The following is a 19,695-nucleotide window of genomic DNA, read 5'->3' on the forward strand; positions in this document are numbered from 1 at the left end:
CTCGTACTCATGCTGCCCTGACGTCATGCCAGCGCATATTGGGAATGGCATAGGACCGATCGGTTTTCTATTTCTATCGCCCATTTGCTGGGAGTAAGGGCGCCCTCCGTTTGCGAGGTGCGCCTGCTGCTTGCGGCACAGGGAGGAGAGGGCGGGGCGGCGGGGGATTCTCTGGCTGTCTGGAGCAGCATCTAATAACCAACTCGCAAAATAAAACAAAATAAAAACAAACCAACAAACACGAAAACACCAGACATAATGATACAGACTTATAATTTGCACCGATGTTTTTTCGAAATTCTATATGCGAAAAGTGAGCGCGAGAGCCCTTGAATTAATTTGTGTAAATCCACAAAGAGCAACAGGTAGCTGATCACAACCTATACACTAAGAAAATATACTGGAGCTCTCAACAGAAGTTGCTGTTGACAAAAACTGGTTCACCCGAAAGACAAAACTCCAAAACACAGACTTAACAACGTGGTGTATGCTGTACAGTGTAGCGAGGAATGCCCAGACCTCTACATCGGAGAGACCAAACAGCCACTTCACAAGCGTATGGCACAACATAGAAGAGCCACCTCCACAGGACAAGACTCAGAAAGTCCATCTGCATCTAAAGGACAAAGGTCATTCTTTCGAGGATGCCAATGTTCACATTTTGGACAGAGAGGACAGATGGTTTGAAAGAGGAGTGAAAGAGGCCATCTATGTCTACTGTGAGCGACCATCTTTGAACAGAGGCGGTGGTTTACGACACCAACTGTCTGCCATCTATAATCCAGTTTTGAGTTCCCTCCCCAGACGCCTTAACGCCCACTCACATCCTGGGCCATCTGACCTCAGGAAATCGCATGATAAGGTGGGGCTAGGATTCACAATGAGCTCACCCGAAACCCTGGCTGATTGGGACCCACACCCATTTTCACACCTTGGCTCAGGTGATTAGAGGATCATCAGGGGGTCCTTTTGTCCCTCTTTGGGGGGACACTCCCACTGGGTTTAAATCTGGGACTCTCCGCCATTTGACCTTAGAACTGAAGAAGCTTCTGGGATGAGAGGTGAAACGTCTTCAAGCAACTTAAAGAAGTCCAGATGCTTTTCTTTGCAAGCTCCTTTGACAACAGTTTGTATTCCCACATCCTGATATTATTTGATCATTATGTTAATACAGCACGCGGTTCAGTTAGCTTTGCACAGAAATAGGAACATCCTCCAAAGAGCTACTTTTTACTTTATTTTGAGTTTGAAACTGTACTTTTTTTTACTTTTACTTGCATAAACAACTGGAACAAGTTTTTTTAAATAGTAGTATTTGAACTTCTGTTTAACCCTCAGGTCTTGTTTAAAATCACTACCCTTTCATCTTGATCGTGGCCAAAAGTGGCCACCTACAGGTTAGGCCTGTAATTTTTTGTTGTTGTTGTTTTTTTGCCATTTTTTCTGCATAAAGCTTTTAAGTAACTTCAGTTCTTTCCATAAATATAAAATAATTATTACTTTTTTATTTTTTAACCCTTTAAACACCAGTTTGTTTGTCCACTGCACCAGCTGGACGACAACCTCAAATCTCGCAATTTTATATAATTGCATTGCTACTGAAATTTCTTGTATTATTAATAGTAGAGTCTGGGGCATATAATTGATTCACATCAACACTGATAATAATGCATTGTTATTTTAGTGCAGAGAGAGCAAAAACATAAAAACTCCCTCTCAGCTTGTTCGTGGCCACAAATGGCCACCCCTTGTTTACATTTACAAAATGCTATAAAATTCATATATATTAAAAAAAATGTCCAGTTTTTTTTACTTGATTTTTTAGATTAGCATCAGTGCTGTTCATGAAAATCAAAATTTCATTCAAATTCTGAAATTTAACCCTTTAAATACCAGTTAGAGCACATAATCATAACAACTCAGAAATAGAGAAAATCATAAAATCCCAGTTTTTTTTCTAAATAATACATGCCATCTGATTTATTTGCTAACCATGATGAAGGTTAGATGCATAGCAATAGTTAACAGCATCAATGACATTTATGCAACATTGTTTTTTTCTGCAGTGGCAGAAAAACAAAAAAACTCCCTCTCAGCTTGTTCGTGGCCAAAAATGGCCACCCCTTGTTTACATTTACAAAATGCTATAAAATTCATATATATTAAAAAAAATGTCCAGTTTTTTTTACTTGATTTTTTAGATTAGCATCAGTGCTGTTCATGAAAATCAAAATTTCATTCAAATTCTGAAATTTAACCCTTTAAATACCAGTTAGAGCACATAATCATAACAACTCAGAAATAGAGAAAATCATAAAATCCCAGTTTTTTTTCTAAATAATACATGCCATCTGATTTATTTGCTAACCATGATGAAGGTTAGATGCATAGCAATAGTTAACAGCATCAATGACATTTATGCAACATTGTTTTTTTCTGCAGTGGCAGAAAAACAAAAAAACTCCCTCTCAGCTTGTTCGTGGCCAAAAATGGCCACCCCTTGTTTACATTTACAAAATGCTATAAAATTCATATATATTAAGAAAAATGTCCAGTTTTTTTTACATAATTTTTTAGATTAGCATCAGTGCTGTTCATGAAAATCAAAATTTCATTCAAATTCTGAAATTTAACCCTTTAAATACCAGTTAGAGCACATAATCATAACAACTCAGAAATAGAGAAAATCATAAAATCCCAGTTTTTTTTCTAAATAATACATGCCATCTGATTTATTTGCTAACCATGATGAAGGTTAGATGCATAGCAATAATTAACAGCATCAATGACATTTATGCAACATTGTTTTTTTCTGCAGTGGCAGAAAAACAAAAAAACTCCCTCTCAGACTGTTCGTGGCCAAAAATGGCCACCCCCTGTTTACATTTACAAAATGCTATAAAATTCATATATATTAAGAAAAATCTCCACTTTTTTTGACTTGATTTTTTAGATTAGTATCAGTGCTGTTCATCAAGACCAAAATTTCAAACAAATTCATAATTTTAACCCTTTAAATACCAGTTAAATCACATAATTTTAATGATTTACATAGGGATAAAAGCATAAAATCCCCATTTTTTTTCTAAATAATACATGCAAACTGATTTCTTTTCTAACCATGATGGAGGTTAGAGGCATAGCAATAATTAAAAGTATCAATGAGTTTTATGCATCTTTGTTTTTTTGTGCAGTGAGAGAAAAACAAAAAAAAATCCCTCTCAGCTTGTTCGTGGCCAAAAACGGCCACCCCCTGTTTACATTTACAAATGTAACATTTACAAAATGCTATAAAATTCATATATATTAAAACATTTTTCTACTTTCATTGACTTTTTAAATTAGCACCGCTTCTAGTCATAAAAACCAAAATATAATTCAAATTCTGATATTATACCCTTTGAATACCAGTCATATTATGTATTATTATAGTAAAAATAGTAATAAAGTTCCCATCTTTTAGCATATAAATGGTGAAACCTAATATGTTTTTTTATCATCATTGCAGGTCAGTAACAGTAACTGTTACAATGATTTATTTTTTCTTTCTTTCTTTCTTTATTTTTTTGGGGGGTGGGGGGAGGCAATGAATGGCCAAAAGCAATGTCACACATGGTGTGTTAGTGGCCAGAAAGGCAATTTAATGACCAAATAATCCCTGCAATCCCCAATAAAATGATCAAAATTTATATTCCAGTATCTGTGTGCTTCTGTGTGCATCCTCATTAGCAGCAAGATGTACTAACCACATTAGAGTGGTTTTTGTAGGCACACTTTCTACACCTGGTTCAAGGGGCTGCTGTTCGGTTCCTTTCACGCATCCTTTGTTCCCCATCACCGACTGCTGGTTCCTTGTGTGTTGCTGTCAAAAGAAGCATATTCCTCCATTGCTTTGGCATGTGGGATATTGCTGTGGTAGTTTTGGTGAAGCCAAAGACAGACAACAAAATCTTCCTCTGTTGCAACTGGAGGAGCTGAGGAGGAAGCTCTGGGTTGTTTCCCCTGTGCAGGTTTTCATCTGAGGAGTTCCTCTGCCAATGTGACCGAAGGAAAGACGTTGTCCTCGGAGCTCCTCCGTCAGTTGGAGTCTGAACCCCATGCCTTTTTTACTTCCTGAGAACTTCCAGTGTTTTCATCCAACATGCTATGTATTGCTTTATTCTGGTGTAGGTTTTATCTCCACTTCATCTATAATCCTCCAATCCTCACACCTTGGCCTCCCGTGCAGGTTTGTAAGGGTGCACAGCAGCTAAAAGATCTCCTTTGTTATAAAAAAGTCAAAAGTAGATCTCAGGCTGCTAATGCAGGACTAGGGTGACCCCTAGTGGGTACTGGATTGTGGTGCAGTCTCTCTTCAGTAGTGGGACCCACGTGGTTTTCCTTTCATGGCGGATCCACTGAGTCGCCGGCTCCTATGTTCTTTTTTTTTTGGGGGGGGGGGGCTCCACCTCCATGCCCCACCTCCATGCCCCCCAACCCCAATCCTCCCCCAAAGAAGAGGATTCGGGCACTGGCTAGAACTCAACATTAGTGGTGATGCAGTCAGCCTCTTTGAAGATTGTCCCCTCATCTTCTGGAGAGGAGGTTTCTTCATCTTGGGCAGATGTATTTTCTTCAAGGGCAGAGGACTGCTTGCTGTCCTTGCTCTCTGACCAGATCATATAGGCAGTGCTTGAAGCAGTGATGATCTAATTGCCATATTGTCAGAATAAATGATCTGGAAGCTGTTAGGCTTACTTACAGCAGTAGCTCTGTCTGCACCTGCATAAACTCCAGGACACGTTTACAAATAGTGTTTGTTGTTGTTTGCGCTCCAGCTGCAGCTGCAGGTTTGAACTCTGCAAAATGTCCTGTGATTGGGTTTTTTTTTTTGTTTTTGTTTTTGTTTCTACAGTTGATATTTTGGGTATGGTATCTTTTGATGAAAAATACAAGAGTAAAAGTGCTTTTAACATGTGCTTCAAAGCTAAGTTTGACTGGGAACCTCAAAGCTCAATATCCTGCATCCACAGAAATTCACTGCAGCCTATGTAATGTTTGAATTTATTCCAGTCTATCTTGCAAATACATGTTTGTACTGCAATGTCATGCACAAACACAAACTATTAGATCCTTAAGATCAAACCTATGTCAAAATTGTTTCATTATTTTGGTCCATTGGAGTGTGGTAGGCCATCAAAGGCCGCTACTAGAAACTCAGAATATTACATGAAATTGCTTGCTTGGCCAAAAATGGGTAAATAATGTAATTTGGTAAAAAAACATTAAAAACTACAATTTTCATGTGCTGAGTTTAGAATGAAAGCAATTTTACCTAAATCGCATGATATGGTACTGTCAGTAACAAGGAATCAAAAAAGGTGGTTATAATGGGTTTCAATTGGCCACAAATGGCCACGATAGAGCCAAGAGGAACAATTTAGTGTATAGTGAATATTATTGACATTATTAAGGAGCTGATGTTGAAAATTAAAAAATCTGAAAAAAATACACACCTTTGGGAAGTTTCATTCCATTTGCATTAACAGAACAAAAATGGTTGAAAAGCGAAAAGCAAAGTGGCCACAAATGGCCAGGATAGAGACCTGAGGGTTAAGTACAGAATGTCGGTACTTTTCCACTGAATTTTAAAACCACATTCCAAGAAATTCCTGAAATCATTTTTTAAATTTTTTCCAGCTCGTGCCCATATAACTTAAGCTTGATTGATCATCAACTTTTTCTTAAACACACACCCCCCCGCCCATTGTCTAAACTTCCGCTTTGAAGAGTGTACCATCATTTATGTCCGCCAGCTCTCAGGTTCAAACTCTTTGGTTCCCTTTCCTACCAGCGTTTATACGGGTTCTTCTTCCGGGCACGTTATTGTTGCATCAGCATCCAGCCTTTGACTACTGTGACAATGTCGGCTTCGGGAGATCCGGGTACAGTAAATAATATATGGTGTTTGCTTTATGGGTTCGTTAGTTGAAAAACCACATAAAGCTATGACAGCACAATCTAACGCATTTTGATGAAGTGTCACAGCGAATATGCTAACGCTCAGGCTAGCTAATATGTAGAGCTGTGTCCCAAAGTCTGCAGTTGAGCCGCTTAGCTAAAGGAAACACTGTCAATGAGTGAGAAGCCGAATTTCATATAAAAAATACAGCTTAAACTAATACTTAATACCTCGACAAAGACACAGGGCAGCAAATATTATTCAGCAATTTGTCTGCGTTCAAAAAAAGCAGCCTCATCTTCGGCTCATTTATCCAGTCAAACAGCATGTTATGAAGTAACTACAGTTTATTCTCTTTTATTTGTTTATAGTGTTTTAGTGAACCTATTCGACTCTGTGTGATGTGTGGGGTGTTTTTGTTGAACTGTGGTTTGTTTAAGTCTATTTTCGGGTTTAAGTTCCATCTTCTTTCGTGTCATCTTTAAGAATATTATTAGCATCCGACAGTATCGCCTTTTTGTTTGATATTTTTACAAAGGTTTATGGAAAGCATTGAAATTATTATTATTATTAGTAGTAGTAGTAGTAGTATAACTTAGCCTGTTATTAGAAACACTGTTAACGTTTTCAAGTGCTTACTGTGATTTTTACTCTCAGGTCAGTAATTTAAATTTTATACAGCACAACAATGAAATAAAACAGTCGAGGTGTGATTAAAGTGTAGACTTTCAGCTTCAAGTTAAGAAGGAAATGAACCTAAAATAACTATGAAATTGCTTATTAGTACGTTCCTAATTTACCTTTAAACCAGTGAAACCTGACCCTTTAAAACATTGGTAACATTAACAGTTTTACCAATATATTTACTGTATTTATTTTCAGCCCCTTGAATCGATAAAAAAATGTGTTCCTGTCCAAATACTTGTTGACCTGCAGTTAGAATTACAGCTCAAATAGTAATACAGTATGGAAATCACAGGTTGCTTCTATGAGACATGTAACCTGCACCCTTAATTACATTTTTTTTCCTCCATCTTTTGCTTTCTCCTGTTTCCACTCAGTGCTTGCACCTCTCTTGTTTTCTTATACATATATAAGGTTCTCTGTGAGTGGCTAAAGGCCAGTGTTATTCAGCATTAGTTCTGCTAGGCTATGTTTGGGTAGCGAGTAGTTTCATTTAACTCACTCATAAGTGCAGTTTACATTGGACGTGTGCTGACTTTCCAACTGATCGAGTAATTGTTGGCTCTGACCAAAATCATTAGTCTCATTGGTTATTCCACTGTCCAGTGGAGTAAGGTGGTAATTCTTTGCGAACATTTGCCCTCTTGTTTCTGCAGCCTTTGAGTATGGCTTCTTGCTACAGATAAGTGAGGAGGCTGCACTGACAGTGGCCCTGAATGACTACCTAACCTCACGCAGCTACCTGGCTGGGTTCAGCCCCACCCAGGTCGACCAGAAAGCCTTTAAGCTCCTCCACAGACCCCCAGATCCACAACATGTCCATGCTCTGCGCTGGTACAGACACATAGCAGCCCTGCAACAGGACCTCAACCCAGAAAGCAGCAGTGAGTAGAAAGCTGAAGGCATGAACAGGCTAGATGTGGTCCTGCGCCTGCTGGCCGTGGATGTGGAGGCACTCTGAGGCTGTGACGTGCCCTCTCAAACAAACTGACTCTCAGCATGAACTAAGGCTTCCTTTGCAGGCACTGGAATGAATTCTGTTTTAGCTTGCACTTTTGATGTCAGTCATAGCAACTTGATGTGTGTGGTACCTGCAGCTAAGCGCTGAGGAGACTCGCGTTATCGCTGTGTAAACATGGCAGCAACAGCTGGTGAAGACCCCACAGGCAAATACTCTTTGTTCCCATACCTGGCTAAATAGCTTAATATTAATAAGGACAACTTTACAAAAAATGTAAAACATCATGAAAAGAAACAGAGTAACTGATGATAGAACACAGAAATGTTTATTTATTAATCTAAACGATGTGTAAGAGCGTACTTGGATTTTCTCAGTTCTCTTACCAGAGCTGCCACCTAATAACTCCTGGAGGTTATGTGGCTGATGTGAGTGGGAGTGAAACTCTTATTAAAAAAGCCAGTAAATAGTAAATTTGACCTATTATGCTCACTTTCATCTCTGTATTTTTATCCTGGGACTCCAGTGCGTTGTTTTGCTCAGCTGAGTGAAAAGTTGTCTTATGCTGTGCCAGTCTCGGATGTCTAGATTTCCTTCATTTCTTTCACCTTCACTTTTCATTTATCTCTGCTGTGTTACTGGAAAATTCCATTCTTCCATTCTTCTTTACAAGGACACAGTAAACACGTTAGATGTAAGTTTGGGTTCTGAAAGTGAAGCAAAACCAGAAATGCTTCAAAACTATATATTTTTTTAAAATTTATTTTTACCATGTGGTTGTTAAAAGACTTCTGGTTCTGTAGACATCTGGAGACAGCAGCCTCCCTCACTCTGTGTCCTCAGTGGAGTTTCCTGGGGAGTTCTTGGGCTTACCTGCTTCTTTCGGTCACTCTAAAAGAAAAGAGGGTTATCCAGGATATGTTCACCAGCTAATGACCAGTGACTCTGGTCACTGGTTAAATTAAAGTGTTGACCATTAGCAATCTTAAGCACAATGTGTCCACTTGAAGTTGTTTTTTAACTAATCATATGGGGTATCTAACTATTTTTAGATTCCATATTCTAGCAGGGTTGCACTGCTTGTGAACAGTATATGTGCTTTCCCTTTGTGCAGACTGCATCAACTCTTTTTCTGATGCGCTGTGTGGATGTTGAACCCTGCCTTTGAGCAAATATTTGACTGGAAATTGAAGCTCAGTAGGTCGACACAATGACAGAAGTTCAGCCTAAAGAGGAAATATTTTCTTTCGTTGACACTGATGAAGAGGAAACTTTAATCTGTGTCTTTGATAAGAATGGGATGATGAGAATATTTATATTTACTGTTGAAATATCACACAGCCTCAGCACTGCACTAGAACCTATAATAGATTTCTGTCATTGCTTTACTTTAACTATTTCTAAGCAAAAATAAATCCATTTAAATGTGTCACAGTTTTCAAACCATTATCACAGCATTGGGCATCAGTTCTTTGCTCTTTCACTGTCTCATGTTATCTCACGTGAGCTCTGAGTTACTGTCTTATTGGTAGCCTTTATTGATTAGTCTTATTAATTAGCCCTAATGGAACATGATGTCGCCAAAGCATCCATATGAATAGCTTCGACAGAGGTAGAACCCCCTTTTCTTATGACGTGAAAACTGAAATTTTCCCTTGTTCCTTTCTTTTTTTAGTCAAAGGAAAGCGTGTCCAGCCTCCTTGGTCTCCACCAGCAGGAACAGATGTTCCTCAGCTGCGACTCTACAACAGCCTGACAAGAGCAAAGGTAGAGACTAATCTAAAGCCCACATCAGTGCTGGTGTTGCTGGGAAATGAGGTCCTCGTGAAGTCACTACATTAGATACCGCATCCCTCAATGTATTTATAGCCACAGGCTGGACAGAGTCTGTTTTATTTATACTGATGCAGTGATGTGAAATTGAAATGATAAGCTATGATTTGCAGGCAAATTAAGATTATGAGGCCTGTTAAAGTTACAAGGGATTAATAAGGGGCTGCAACAATTCACCGAGTAACTCGAATAACTTAAAAAATAATCGATGCAAATTTTGTGCTTTGGTGCTTCGTTTATTACACGAAGCATCTGTAGCTCTTGGTTGCTGCTATGTAAATGTGAGCGTTTCGCCCACATTTGTGACTAAAAAGTGGAGCTGCAATAGAAACGTATGTAGGAGCAGACATGGGAATACAAGTATGACAATGCACGTGATCCATTGGACAGGTGGGCAGCCTGACGCAGGGCTAAGCCACTGAAGCAAAGTTTGTAAATCAAAATGAAATTTTAAAAAAGTTCATGGAAAAAAACACAATTCTAAAGAGTCTGTGATCGTTACTGTACAACTTATAAAAAGAATGAATGCATATATATTTAGATTATTTCATTCAAGTTTTTAATAGTGACAGGATTTAAAGCCTCACTGTTTTCCAAAGTATGCAATCCAGGTATGATTTAAAGAATTTATAGTCACATTTCTTTTGACTGATGTATCTTCTGACAGATGTACTCTCATTCTTGGTATAGAATGCAGCACTTTCACTTCACGTCTGTAGATTTAATGCATATTTTTATAGTCTGCTTGCATTTTGCCACATGCACACACAACTGGTTTCTAAATGATTTTAAATGTACCAAGATGGTCTTTAGCTTAAGCGTCTTTGTGGCGCTGATAAACATGCCCGTATTTCTTCTATGAGCATTAGTCTGGCACAACCAGACTGTTCTGGATCAGGAAGAAGTCTCGACTGAAAAAACAAACGTAGAAATATAACCATCTATGCAACCTAATCTCTCGCTGTGGCTCTTGTTTCTATTACACTGCATTTAAAAATACTGCTGCCACCAGTAAGATACATTTTTATCAGATTTTTTTATTTTAAAGTATTTGTTATCCTCATTGAAGTTTATCACCTCCATGTTTCAGGAGCTGTTTGTTCCTCAGAAAGGGAATAAAGTAACATGGTACTGCTGTGGTCCTACAGTGTACGATGCCTCCCACATGGGACATGCCAGGTAAGCAAGATCAGAGGAATTTAAGCACTGAAATTCTGGGTTGGAAATGATCCTTCATATAGCGAGACTGTTATATTTTTTTCTATTACAACAACATTTTAATGAATAATTTGCTTTATGCAGATCCTACATATCCTTTGATATTCTGCGAAGGATACTGAGGGACTACTTCAAGTATGATGTGATCTACTGCATGAACATTACAGACATAGATGACAAAGTAAGTATGCTTTGATGTGTTTTAGATGTTTTTAATTTTTTTAATAAAGGTTTTTGCATGAAATGTGGGAGATGGGTTGTCCAATCTCATCTGTGTCTGTGTAATGATTAATGTAACCCTGTTGAAATAAGTGCAAAGTCCTTGTTAACATTCACATTTTCACACATCTGTCTGTTTATAGGCATGCAGGTAAAAACAGGCTCAGCTTGTAAGCTGACATGTCTCTGAGAAGTTATGGCAGGAATTCAGGGTCTTGTGATGACCTAATTAGACATGGGGAAAACATAAATGTACACATGCAGGTTTTCAGCTGCTCAGAAAATTAGGAGCTCATTTGTATTTGTTGTTTGGTAATGGGCTAAACGGGTGACGCGTCAGGACTACAGGACAGGCCAGTTTAGCACCCAGCCTGTCTTACTATGGAGCTGATGTTGCAATACATGCAGAATGCTTTTGAACTTTTGGAATAAGCAAAGTCTGCTGTTTTGGGGTTTATTATTGGGATATTTTTCTTTCAGATCATTAAAAGAGCCCGGCAGAATTACCTTCTGGACCAGTACAAAGAGAAACAGCCACAAGCTGCTCAAATACTGCAGGATGTGCTCAGCGCCAGAACGGTGAGACAGGTTTAAGCCCTGGATGCACTGCACCTGTGTGAAGTACTTATTGATCTGACAATGATGGTGTCTTCTCTCTTTGTTTTCATTGATCGCACAGCATGTGTTGATGTGAGATGTATCTCTCTGGAGATTATTGGTCATTATTTAGCGAGGCAGATATTTAAAATAACACAAAACAGAAGTGTGCAGTTATACTTAGTAAAACAGATAAATACTGCGTTAATGTTAAACATTTATGTCACTGAGTTTATAATATCAGAAGATCTAGTTGCAAACCTCCTCCTACAACAACTCTGCTCCATCGGCAGTCTCTGTTGGTTTCCCTATGGGTTGTATCAGTGTTTGTGAAGTAGCAGCTGGTTAACCACAGCATGCACAAACACTAGACTCTATAGACACAAGCATCAGTATACCCTGTACTGTAGCTAGTAGAAGTCTAAGCTTCAGCTCTATCTAAAAACAGAGACAAGCTGAAAGTTTGTTTGTTTTTTAATTTCTGTGGATTTCTGTGTTATTCTGCCAATTCCAGCCGTTTCAGACCCAGCTGGCTTCCACCACAGACCCGGACAAGAAGCAGATGCTGGAAAGGCTGGACAGTGCAGTTACAGCCAGTCTGCAACCGCTGCAAGCAGCAATGGAGAGCAAAGCCGCAGATGAAGTCATACGACCTCTGGCACACGTGAGTCTGTTCTGATGTGGTGGCAACTTCAGAAAAATATCACTAGAAATACAGAAAATGCTTTTTTTGTTTTTATTTTGTTTGATTTTTGTGCTTCAAAAATAACTGCAGCAGATTCATGGATAGATGATCAGTGCTCTACATTTAGAGAGTCACAAATACAACAGTGGGAGGACAGATTAGTTTTATTACTGCTTGTATTCACTGCCACCATTTGGGATTAGTAACTCGGGGTTAGTGTGACTGATCTGGCTTTCTGAGTTCCAACTAGGAACTCCACCCAGTTTTACCAGGTCTGCACCAAGAACTAATAAGGATCATGTTATCACTAGAATCCTGCAAAACTACTCTCTTAATAGTGACCACGAATAAAAGTGTGGAGCTGGAAATGAGCTCAACAAGTCCAATTAAATTGTCTTTTCTTCCCCAAGGTGTTGTTGGAGAATTCCAAGGACTTGCTGGCAGACTGGTTGGATAAACAATTCGGAAGTCACGTCACAGAGAATTCCATCTTCTCCCTTCTCCCTAAATACTGGGAAGAAGACTATCACAAAGATATGGAAGCACTCAATGTAAGTATAAAAAAGCCAAATTCATTTTTATTGCAAAGCAGTTTCTCTACCAAACTTTATGGAGGTGAACATTGTTCAGTTCTACTTGTGTTGTGTTTTACTTGTGTTGTTTAACGTTACCTTTTCTGAGATAACAATGGCTGAAACTGCTCTGTCCAAACGTCTGTTACTGGAAGGACACTATGTCTAAAATATCATTGTTAAAATGTGATTTGAAATCAGTATTTTCCTGCTGTAACTGGATTTAAATTGTCATTTTGGCACACAGGTTCTTCCCCCTGATGTCCTTACTCGAGTCAGTGAATACGTGCCTGAGATCGTGGAGTTTGTGAGGAAAATAGTTTCAAATGGTTATGGGTGAGGAAGATGCTGCCACTGTTCACGATTTGTGTTGTACCAAACGAATTGCTTGCATCGCTGTCGCTATAGTTATTTGTTCCTCTGGCGTTTGCAGGTACGAGTCAAACGGTTCAGTATACTTTGACACCTTGAAGTTTGATTCCAGTCCACAGCACTCGTACGCTAAACTGGTGCCGGAGGCGGTTGGCGATCAGAAAGCTTTACAAGAGGGAGAAGGTACACTTACTCAGTTTGTCAAACTAAAACAAGCACCACACAACAGGTGCAGACATGCCCATCATTTAGGCACAAAAACATAAGAGCAGACAACAAGTCGGGGATTTTCAGTGCTTGACTCAGTGGGAGCAGAGGAGATTCACCAAGATTTCCCTCCTACCAATATTTGAGTAGAGTACAATGTTCAGTTTTTAACCTGTTGTCATTGTTTTCCTGGCTCTGTAGGAGATCTGAGCATTTCTGCAGAGAGACTAAGTGAGAAAAAGTCACAGAATGACTTTGCATTGTGGAAAGCCTCCAAGCCTGGAGAACCATCATGGGACTCTCCATGGGGGAAGGTGAGCCTTTATTTTCAGAGACTTTAAAGACTGTGTGATCATCCTTTGCATTTAAAGCTTTTCTTTTGTATCTGCTGCATGAAGATGAAAGATGAACGTGTCATTTTAGGCTCTGTGAAATGGAAGGAGAATTTGTACTTATGAAAAAGCAAGTCATCAGTGTGTTCTTTGAATGTTGTGACAGGGGAGACCCGGGTGGCACATTGAATGTTCAGCCATGGCTGGCTCTATCTTGGGGGAGTCGATGGACATCCACGGGGGGGGGTTTGATCTCCGATTCCCTCATCATGACAACGAGCTGGCTCAGTCAGAGGTAACTGTTGCAGAAAATGTGTTCCTGTTTACTATGTAAATGCCTGACGTAACACACACTTTGAAACATTCTGAATGTGTTTAAAGCCGTTTCCAGTGATGAAGGGTAAAACCTGTTTTGACCACAGTTGCTTGTGCTGCTTACAGGCGTTCTTTGAGAACGATTACTGGGTCCGGTACTTTCTGCACACCGGACACCTGACAATCTCAGGCTGCAAGATGTCAAAGTCTCTGAAGAATTTCATCACGATCAAGGACGCCTTAGCGAAGAACACAGGTGATACATGTGTTCCTGCTTTGTAGACAAATTCCAGATGAGTTTCTACATCTCACTGCATCACTTGAGCATACATCATGATTAATTAAGGCACTGTCATGGAGTTTTTCCAGGTATGAGGCTGCACAAACTGTCACAGCTCAAAGCCAGAATCATAATTTTAACAGCAAACTGAATGCTGCTGGGGGTTCCCATGATGCATTGGGTGTTTCTTCAGACATATTTTTTCACTTATTATCTGTTTATACACCACTTTGCATTTAATTATTATTAAATGCAATGGTTCCTTCTCTCACCCCTACAGCAGATGGCCCCGCCCCTCCCTGAGCCTGGTTCTGTCGGAGGTTTCTTCCTGTTAAAAGGGAGTTTTTTCCTTCCCACTGTCGCCAAAGTGCTTGCTCATAGGTGGTCATATGACTGTTGGGTTTTGTCTGTTGTAGTATTGTAGGGTCTACTTTACAATATAAAGTGCCTTGAGCCAACTGTTGTGTTCTATCGCTGTATAAATAACATTGAGATGAATTGAATTTTTAAACAAAATCTATTACTTTACAATTAAAGAAATAAGTTGTTACTTATTTCATATCTGAAAAGAAACACATTATCCATAATGAACACTAAGTTCTTCAGTTAGATTAGAACTATTTAAAGGTCTCACTGTTTGTCTCCACGCAGCACGTCAGCTCCGTCTGGCTTTCTTGATGCATTCCTGGAAAGACACTCTGGACTATTCTTCTAACACGATGGAGTCAGCCGTCCAGTATGAGAAGTTTATGAATGTAGGTGAAAGCAAGAACAAAGACAGTGTTGGAAGATTTGTCTGTTTTGTGTTGATCTGTTTTTGTTTTGTTTGTTATTTGAAAGGAGTTCTTCCTGAATGTGAAAGACATCCTGCGTGCGCCTACTGACATCACTGGTCAGTTTGAGAAGTGGGAGACGGCAGAGGTGGAGCTCAACAACAGGTGAGAGAGCGACTCAGTAGATTAGAAGACCAGTTTGTTGTTCTTCATCAAAATTTGCACTTTCAGAGTTGTGTGCGCGCAAACACAACACATTCATACTTAAAAATAAAAAGTGACTTGTGTTGTGTAGTTTCTGTGACAGGAAGTCTGCCGTCCACGAGGCTCTGTGTGACAACGTGGACACCCGCACTGCCATGGAGGAGATGAGAACGCTAGTCAGCCAAAGCAACAGTTACATTGCCAGCAAGAAGAGCGCCAAACTCAGGCCCAACCGCATGCTGATGGAAAGTATTGCTGCATACCTCACCAACGTGCTGAAGGTGAGCACGTTTCTGCTGCTGTGTTTATCGTTTCACAGCTCTCAGAATAATGAATTTTACAGAACACCTTGATTCTGTATGGAGGAGAAATCATACTGTTTGTTCTTATCTCATTTATACAACATGCCTCATTCATCCATTCACACATATGAAAGTGGATGTGATACACTTTGTTACTTCTCCAAGTTAAGAAACAACTCCATTACTGGGAAAAATCAGTGTGGCTGTAAACTTGACTGGTTAGCTAGGTGGTGACCATCGTGACCATATTTATACCTCTATACCAGGGGGTCTCGAACTTCAGTCCTCGAGGGCCGGTGTCCCTGCTGTAACACACCTGAATAAAATTAGCAGGTCATTAGCAAGACCCTATAGAACTTGACTGCATGCTGAGGTGGCGACCCCTAACCCTCGTCAAGTGAAGTAAAGTGTTTGGAAAAACAAAATGTTCATTCACTCATGAGCTGCTGTAACATGAATCAAATGGCTCGAGGCCATTGAGGGCCGATGTGTCCTGCAGGTTTTACCTCCTCAACATGTCTTGAAGTTCTCCAGAGGCCTGGTAATGAACTAATCATCTGATTCAGTGTGCTGACCCAGGGTGAGATCTAAAACCTGCAGGACGCCGGCACTCGAGGCCTGGCGTTCCCCCACTCCTGATCTATAACAAGGCTGGAAATGGTGCAGCAACCACCAGGGGGCATCTTAAGTTGGACTCTGGTCCATCAAGGTGCAGTAGCATTTTAGTTACTGTATTCCAGGGGTAGGCAACTCCAGGCCTCGAGTGCCGGTGTCCTGCAGGTTTTAGATGTGTCCTTGATCCAACACAGCTGATTCAAATTGTTAAATGACCTCCTCAACATGTCTTGAAGTTCTCAGAGGCCTGATAATGATCTAATTATTTGATTCAGGTGTGCTGACCCAGGGTGAGATCTAAAACCTGCAGGACACCGGCACTCGAGGCCTGGAGTTGCCTACCCTGCTGTATTCAGTCTAAGCTTGGTCCAACATTGGCCTAAAAATAACTGCACCATCACACTGTAAAAATTAGCTTTCAGACAAGAACCTGCTGTTTGATTTTTGTGTGTCGATGAACTTTTAACATGGTCATCGATGTGAATATGCTTTATTATAGGTTCAGTTGTTACCTTTATTTCTTCCAAGAGCCTTCAACTGTATAATCATTGTAATGTGTAGTGTATATAGTAAAGGCCTTCAAATGAAACTTTTATTGTTGTCTAGATATTTGGTGCAATTGAAGGATTGGACCCCATAGGTTTTCCCATGGGTGGACAAAGTCAGAGTGTTGATGTAAGTGAACTGGTTTTCACTTTTTGTGGCATTATTATTATGAGAAATGTTCTGCATATGAAAAATTCCCCTTAATTGTCCACAGCTGGAGAGCACAGTGATGCCATACCTCACAGTGCTGTCAGATTTTAGAGAGCGCGTCCGCAAAATTGCTCGAGAGCAGAAAGGTAAGAACACGCGCTTTAAACAAAACTGTGTTTACTTTGTAACTCAAAATATCACCTCCATGTTGAATCAGAGAGAACTGAAACATGAAATTCTTCTTTTTTCTTTGCTTACTTATTCAGTGACAGAGCTGCTGCAGCTCTGCGATGTTGTCCGTGACGACATGTTGCCAGAGCTTGGAGTGCGTCTGGAAGATCACGAAGGTAAGATGTCTGTGTTTGAAGTTATAGAGATAAAGAAGCGGCTCAGGTTTTGATCTTCCTCATCAGGTCTGCCTCCTTTGCGCAGCTGTCTGTGGACTGGGTTAGTTATTACTGGAATAAACTGGCTACGTCTGTGTCGCGAAATCATTATCCGCTCCATTCATCACATCTTTATAACTGCAGCGCATTAAGATGCCCTGCTCAATAAATCCGAGCCTTTACTCTCTTAGTAAGAATGTAAAAAAGTTCTGACCTTGTTTCGTTCTTACAAAGTGAAGAGTGTTGGAAAATAAAGTGGTTGTGTTGCAGGCCTGCCCACTGTGGTGAAACTAGTGGACAAGGAGACATTACTGAAGGAGAGAGAGGAGAAGAAGAGGGTAAGAGAAGACATCATCACACATCGAGTGCATGTCTGGAGCAGTTTAGGTACTAAGATTGACAGGAGATAATTTATCCCAATTTAAAGTAAACGATAAGCTGGAAAAAATAAGTACCCCCTCCCAAAACTAAAGGACGCTGAGTTTCCATGGATATAAGGACAGGGATTTCAACATCTAACAGCTAGTTTGTTCAGACAAAAGAAATTCTTAGCTGATTTACAATTTTAACACAAGTCCACTGCAGTCCTTCATTTTTATGTAAAAAGTTTTTATCTTTTCAAATATGCAAACAACATGTGTTTTAAAACATTTCACACAATAAAATTCCATCTTTCACAGATGGAAGAAGAGAAGAAAATGAAGAAGCTAGAGGCTGCTAAGAAGAAACAGGAGCAAGAGGTCCGGCTGATGGCTTTATATGGACAGTGACCTTCTACATTTGTGTCATCAGGAAAATCTTCATGTTTCTGTTACTGTTGCAGATGGCGAAACTGGCCAAGATGAAGATGCCTGCAAGTGAAATGTTTCGCAGTGAAACAGACAAATACTCAAGATTTGATGAAACGGTAAGTCCTTATTTTACCTCCCATGCTTAATTTTTCATAAGAAGAACCTGTTAAGCTGGTGCCATGTTGGTGGTGAGGCTCGTGGGCCCTGGTGACCTCAGAAATCTGTTGCTGAGGGCTTAAAACCTGGGATGTCTAAGAAAGCAAAGACAAAGATTAGCACCTGGTACTCCAGGTCGTGAGGTGGTCATGGGGCCAACGACCCCACGCCACAAAATCATGAAGTTACAGCAAAAGTGGGGCTTTGGTGCTCACAGCTAGACGTGTGCCTGAGATCAGGCGTACCTGCGCTCAATGATGTGATACGGATCCAAGAGTAGGAAAGACCTAGCTCACAGGGATTTGCTTGTACAGACATGAATGTCCTTATTTGAAATGACATCCGTATTCAGTGTAGCTGTGTGTACGTTAAAATTCAGAAAGGTAATTTAAAGGCTGTTTATGTTTTTATTTTTTCTGTAAAGTTACCATGGAAACGACAGCTCACAAACTGTGTCAACCTGAAAAGCTTTAAAGGTGTGTTTGGTTTCGTTGCTGTTAACAGGGTTTCCCCACTCATGACGTTGAAGGGAAGGAGCTCAGCAAGGGTCAAGCCAAGAAGCTCCGCAAGCTCTACGAGACCCAAGAAAAGTTGCACAACGAGTATCTACAGATGAACCAAAATGGCAACTGATTCTGCCATTCAGCCAATCCATCCACACCGCAGGGAAGAACTATAGAATAAATAATAAGGCCAGAGCTTCATTCTGTGTCTCCTCTTCATCCTATTTTGGTTCAGGAAACAGACGTGTGTGTGGATTGTGTTTTGTCCATTTACGTAACAGTTACATTTACATTCCATAACCTTGCAATATGAGAGAAAACCACCACCGGACATGACTTTGTTCTTGCTCTGTTGGAGTTTGGACGTCTTTCACAACAGTAAAATCAAAGCAACAGGTAATAAAGTGGGATTTTGATGATGTGGCGGTGCAGCCTCTGTTAGCAGTGTATGTTTTTCTTGAAACTCTGTGATACTGCCATTTGTTCAAGTATTAAAGCCTTTTTTTAACAGTTAGTGCTTTCATGAATTAAAGATGCTAAATGGGTGGCTAGCGGATTAATGGGAAACACCAGCACTAAGTGTTTTTTTTCCACCATGAATCTTTGGGACAGCTTCATTAAGATACCCCAGGAGGAAGGATTTAAAACATTTAAATTTCAGAGGCCACTTAAGAAACTAGGACTGTTGTGGAGGGCTGCACCAGCAAGCTTATAAAGAGATCAAATGAATACTAAGTAGAACTGAGTTCAGCTTGTTGTTTCCACTGATATATCACTCAAACTGTGTTTGACCTTTTACCTCACGGGTCTGTTAAAGTAACTATGTTGTGTCATTCAAATATAGTTCATTTTTATGCAAATGTGCATTTGTGAAAGGGACTTTTGCTTTTGCTAATAACTGGATCAAATTTTCACCCCTAACAGGAGAAACGACCATTGAATTCATTGTTTCAGTTGTAGAGGTGACTTGTAACAGAAACCATTAGATGGTTTGTGTCTTTCTCAATACCTGTGTCACCTTATACAAGAGTTACCTTGAAAAGCTAATAAAGTATG

General features: G+C 39.9%; 1 protein-coding gene across 2 annotated transcripts; it reads left to right on the forward strand.

The window, feature by feature from the left end:
- The first annotated feature begins 5,828 nt into the window (after positions 1-5,828).
- Positions 5,829-19,153, forward strand: cars1 (cysteinyl-tRNA synthetase 1). Of its 2 annotated transcripts, XM_063470259.1 has the most exons (23): positions 5,837-5,924; positions 7,282-7,509; positions 9,259-9,350; positions 10,507-10,595; positions 10,719-10,815; positions 11,334-11,432; positions 11,965-12,114; positions 12,546-12,686; positions 12,955-13,043; positions 13,141-13,262; positions 13,488-13,600; positions 13,785-13,913; positions 14,060-14,189; positions 14,865-14,968; positions 15,054-15,151; positions 15,282-15,471; positions 16,714-16,782; positions 16,868-16,949; positions 17,070-17,150; positions 17,460-17,527; positions 17,870-17,929; positions 18,013-18,096; positions 18,641-19,153. In XM_063470259.1, the coding sequence occupies exons 1-23, from the start codon at positions 5,903-5,905 to the stop codon at positions 18,767-18,769; spliced, it is 2,466 nt and encodes an 821-aa protein (XP_063326329.1). In that variant the 5' UTR covers positions 5,837-5,902; the 3' UTR covers positions 18,770-19,153. The 2 variants fall into 2 exon arrangements, with proteins under 2 accessions (XP_063326337.1, XP_063326329.1); XM_063470267.1 differs by lacking the exon at positions 7,282-7,509 and having other exon boundaries at positions 5,829-5,924.
- The last annotated feature ends 542 nt before the right edge of the window (positions 19,154-19,695 follow it).

Source organism: Pelmatolapia mariae, linkage group LG1, assembly GCF_036321145.2.
Source record: "Pelmatolapia mariae isolate MD_Pm_ZW linkage group LG1, Pm_UMD_F_2, whole genome shotgun sequence".
In the NCBI taxonomy this organism is placed as follows: domain Eukaryota; kingdom Metazoa; phylum Chordata; class Actinopteri; order Cichliformes; family Cichlidae; genus Pelmatolapia; species Pelmatolapia mariae.

What these genes read in the sequence shown, in the direction of transcription:
- cars1 (XM_063470259.1), top strand. Translation starts at nt 5,903, where the DNA reads ATGTCGGCTTCGGGAGATCCGG. An exon ending in ATGTGCTCAGCGCCAGAACG is followed by an intron (nt 11,433 to 11,964) that starts GTGAGACAGGTT and finishes TGCCAATTCCAG; the next exon opens with CCGTTTCAGACCCAGCTGGC. An exon ending in ACGAGCTGGCTCAGTCAGAG is followed by an intron (nt 13,914 to 14,059) that starts GTAACTGTTGCA and finishes TGCTGCTTACAG; the next exon opens with GCGTTCTTTGAGAACGATTA.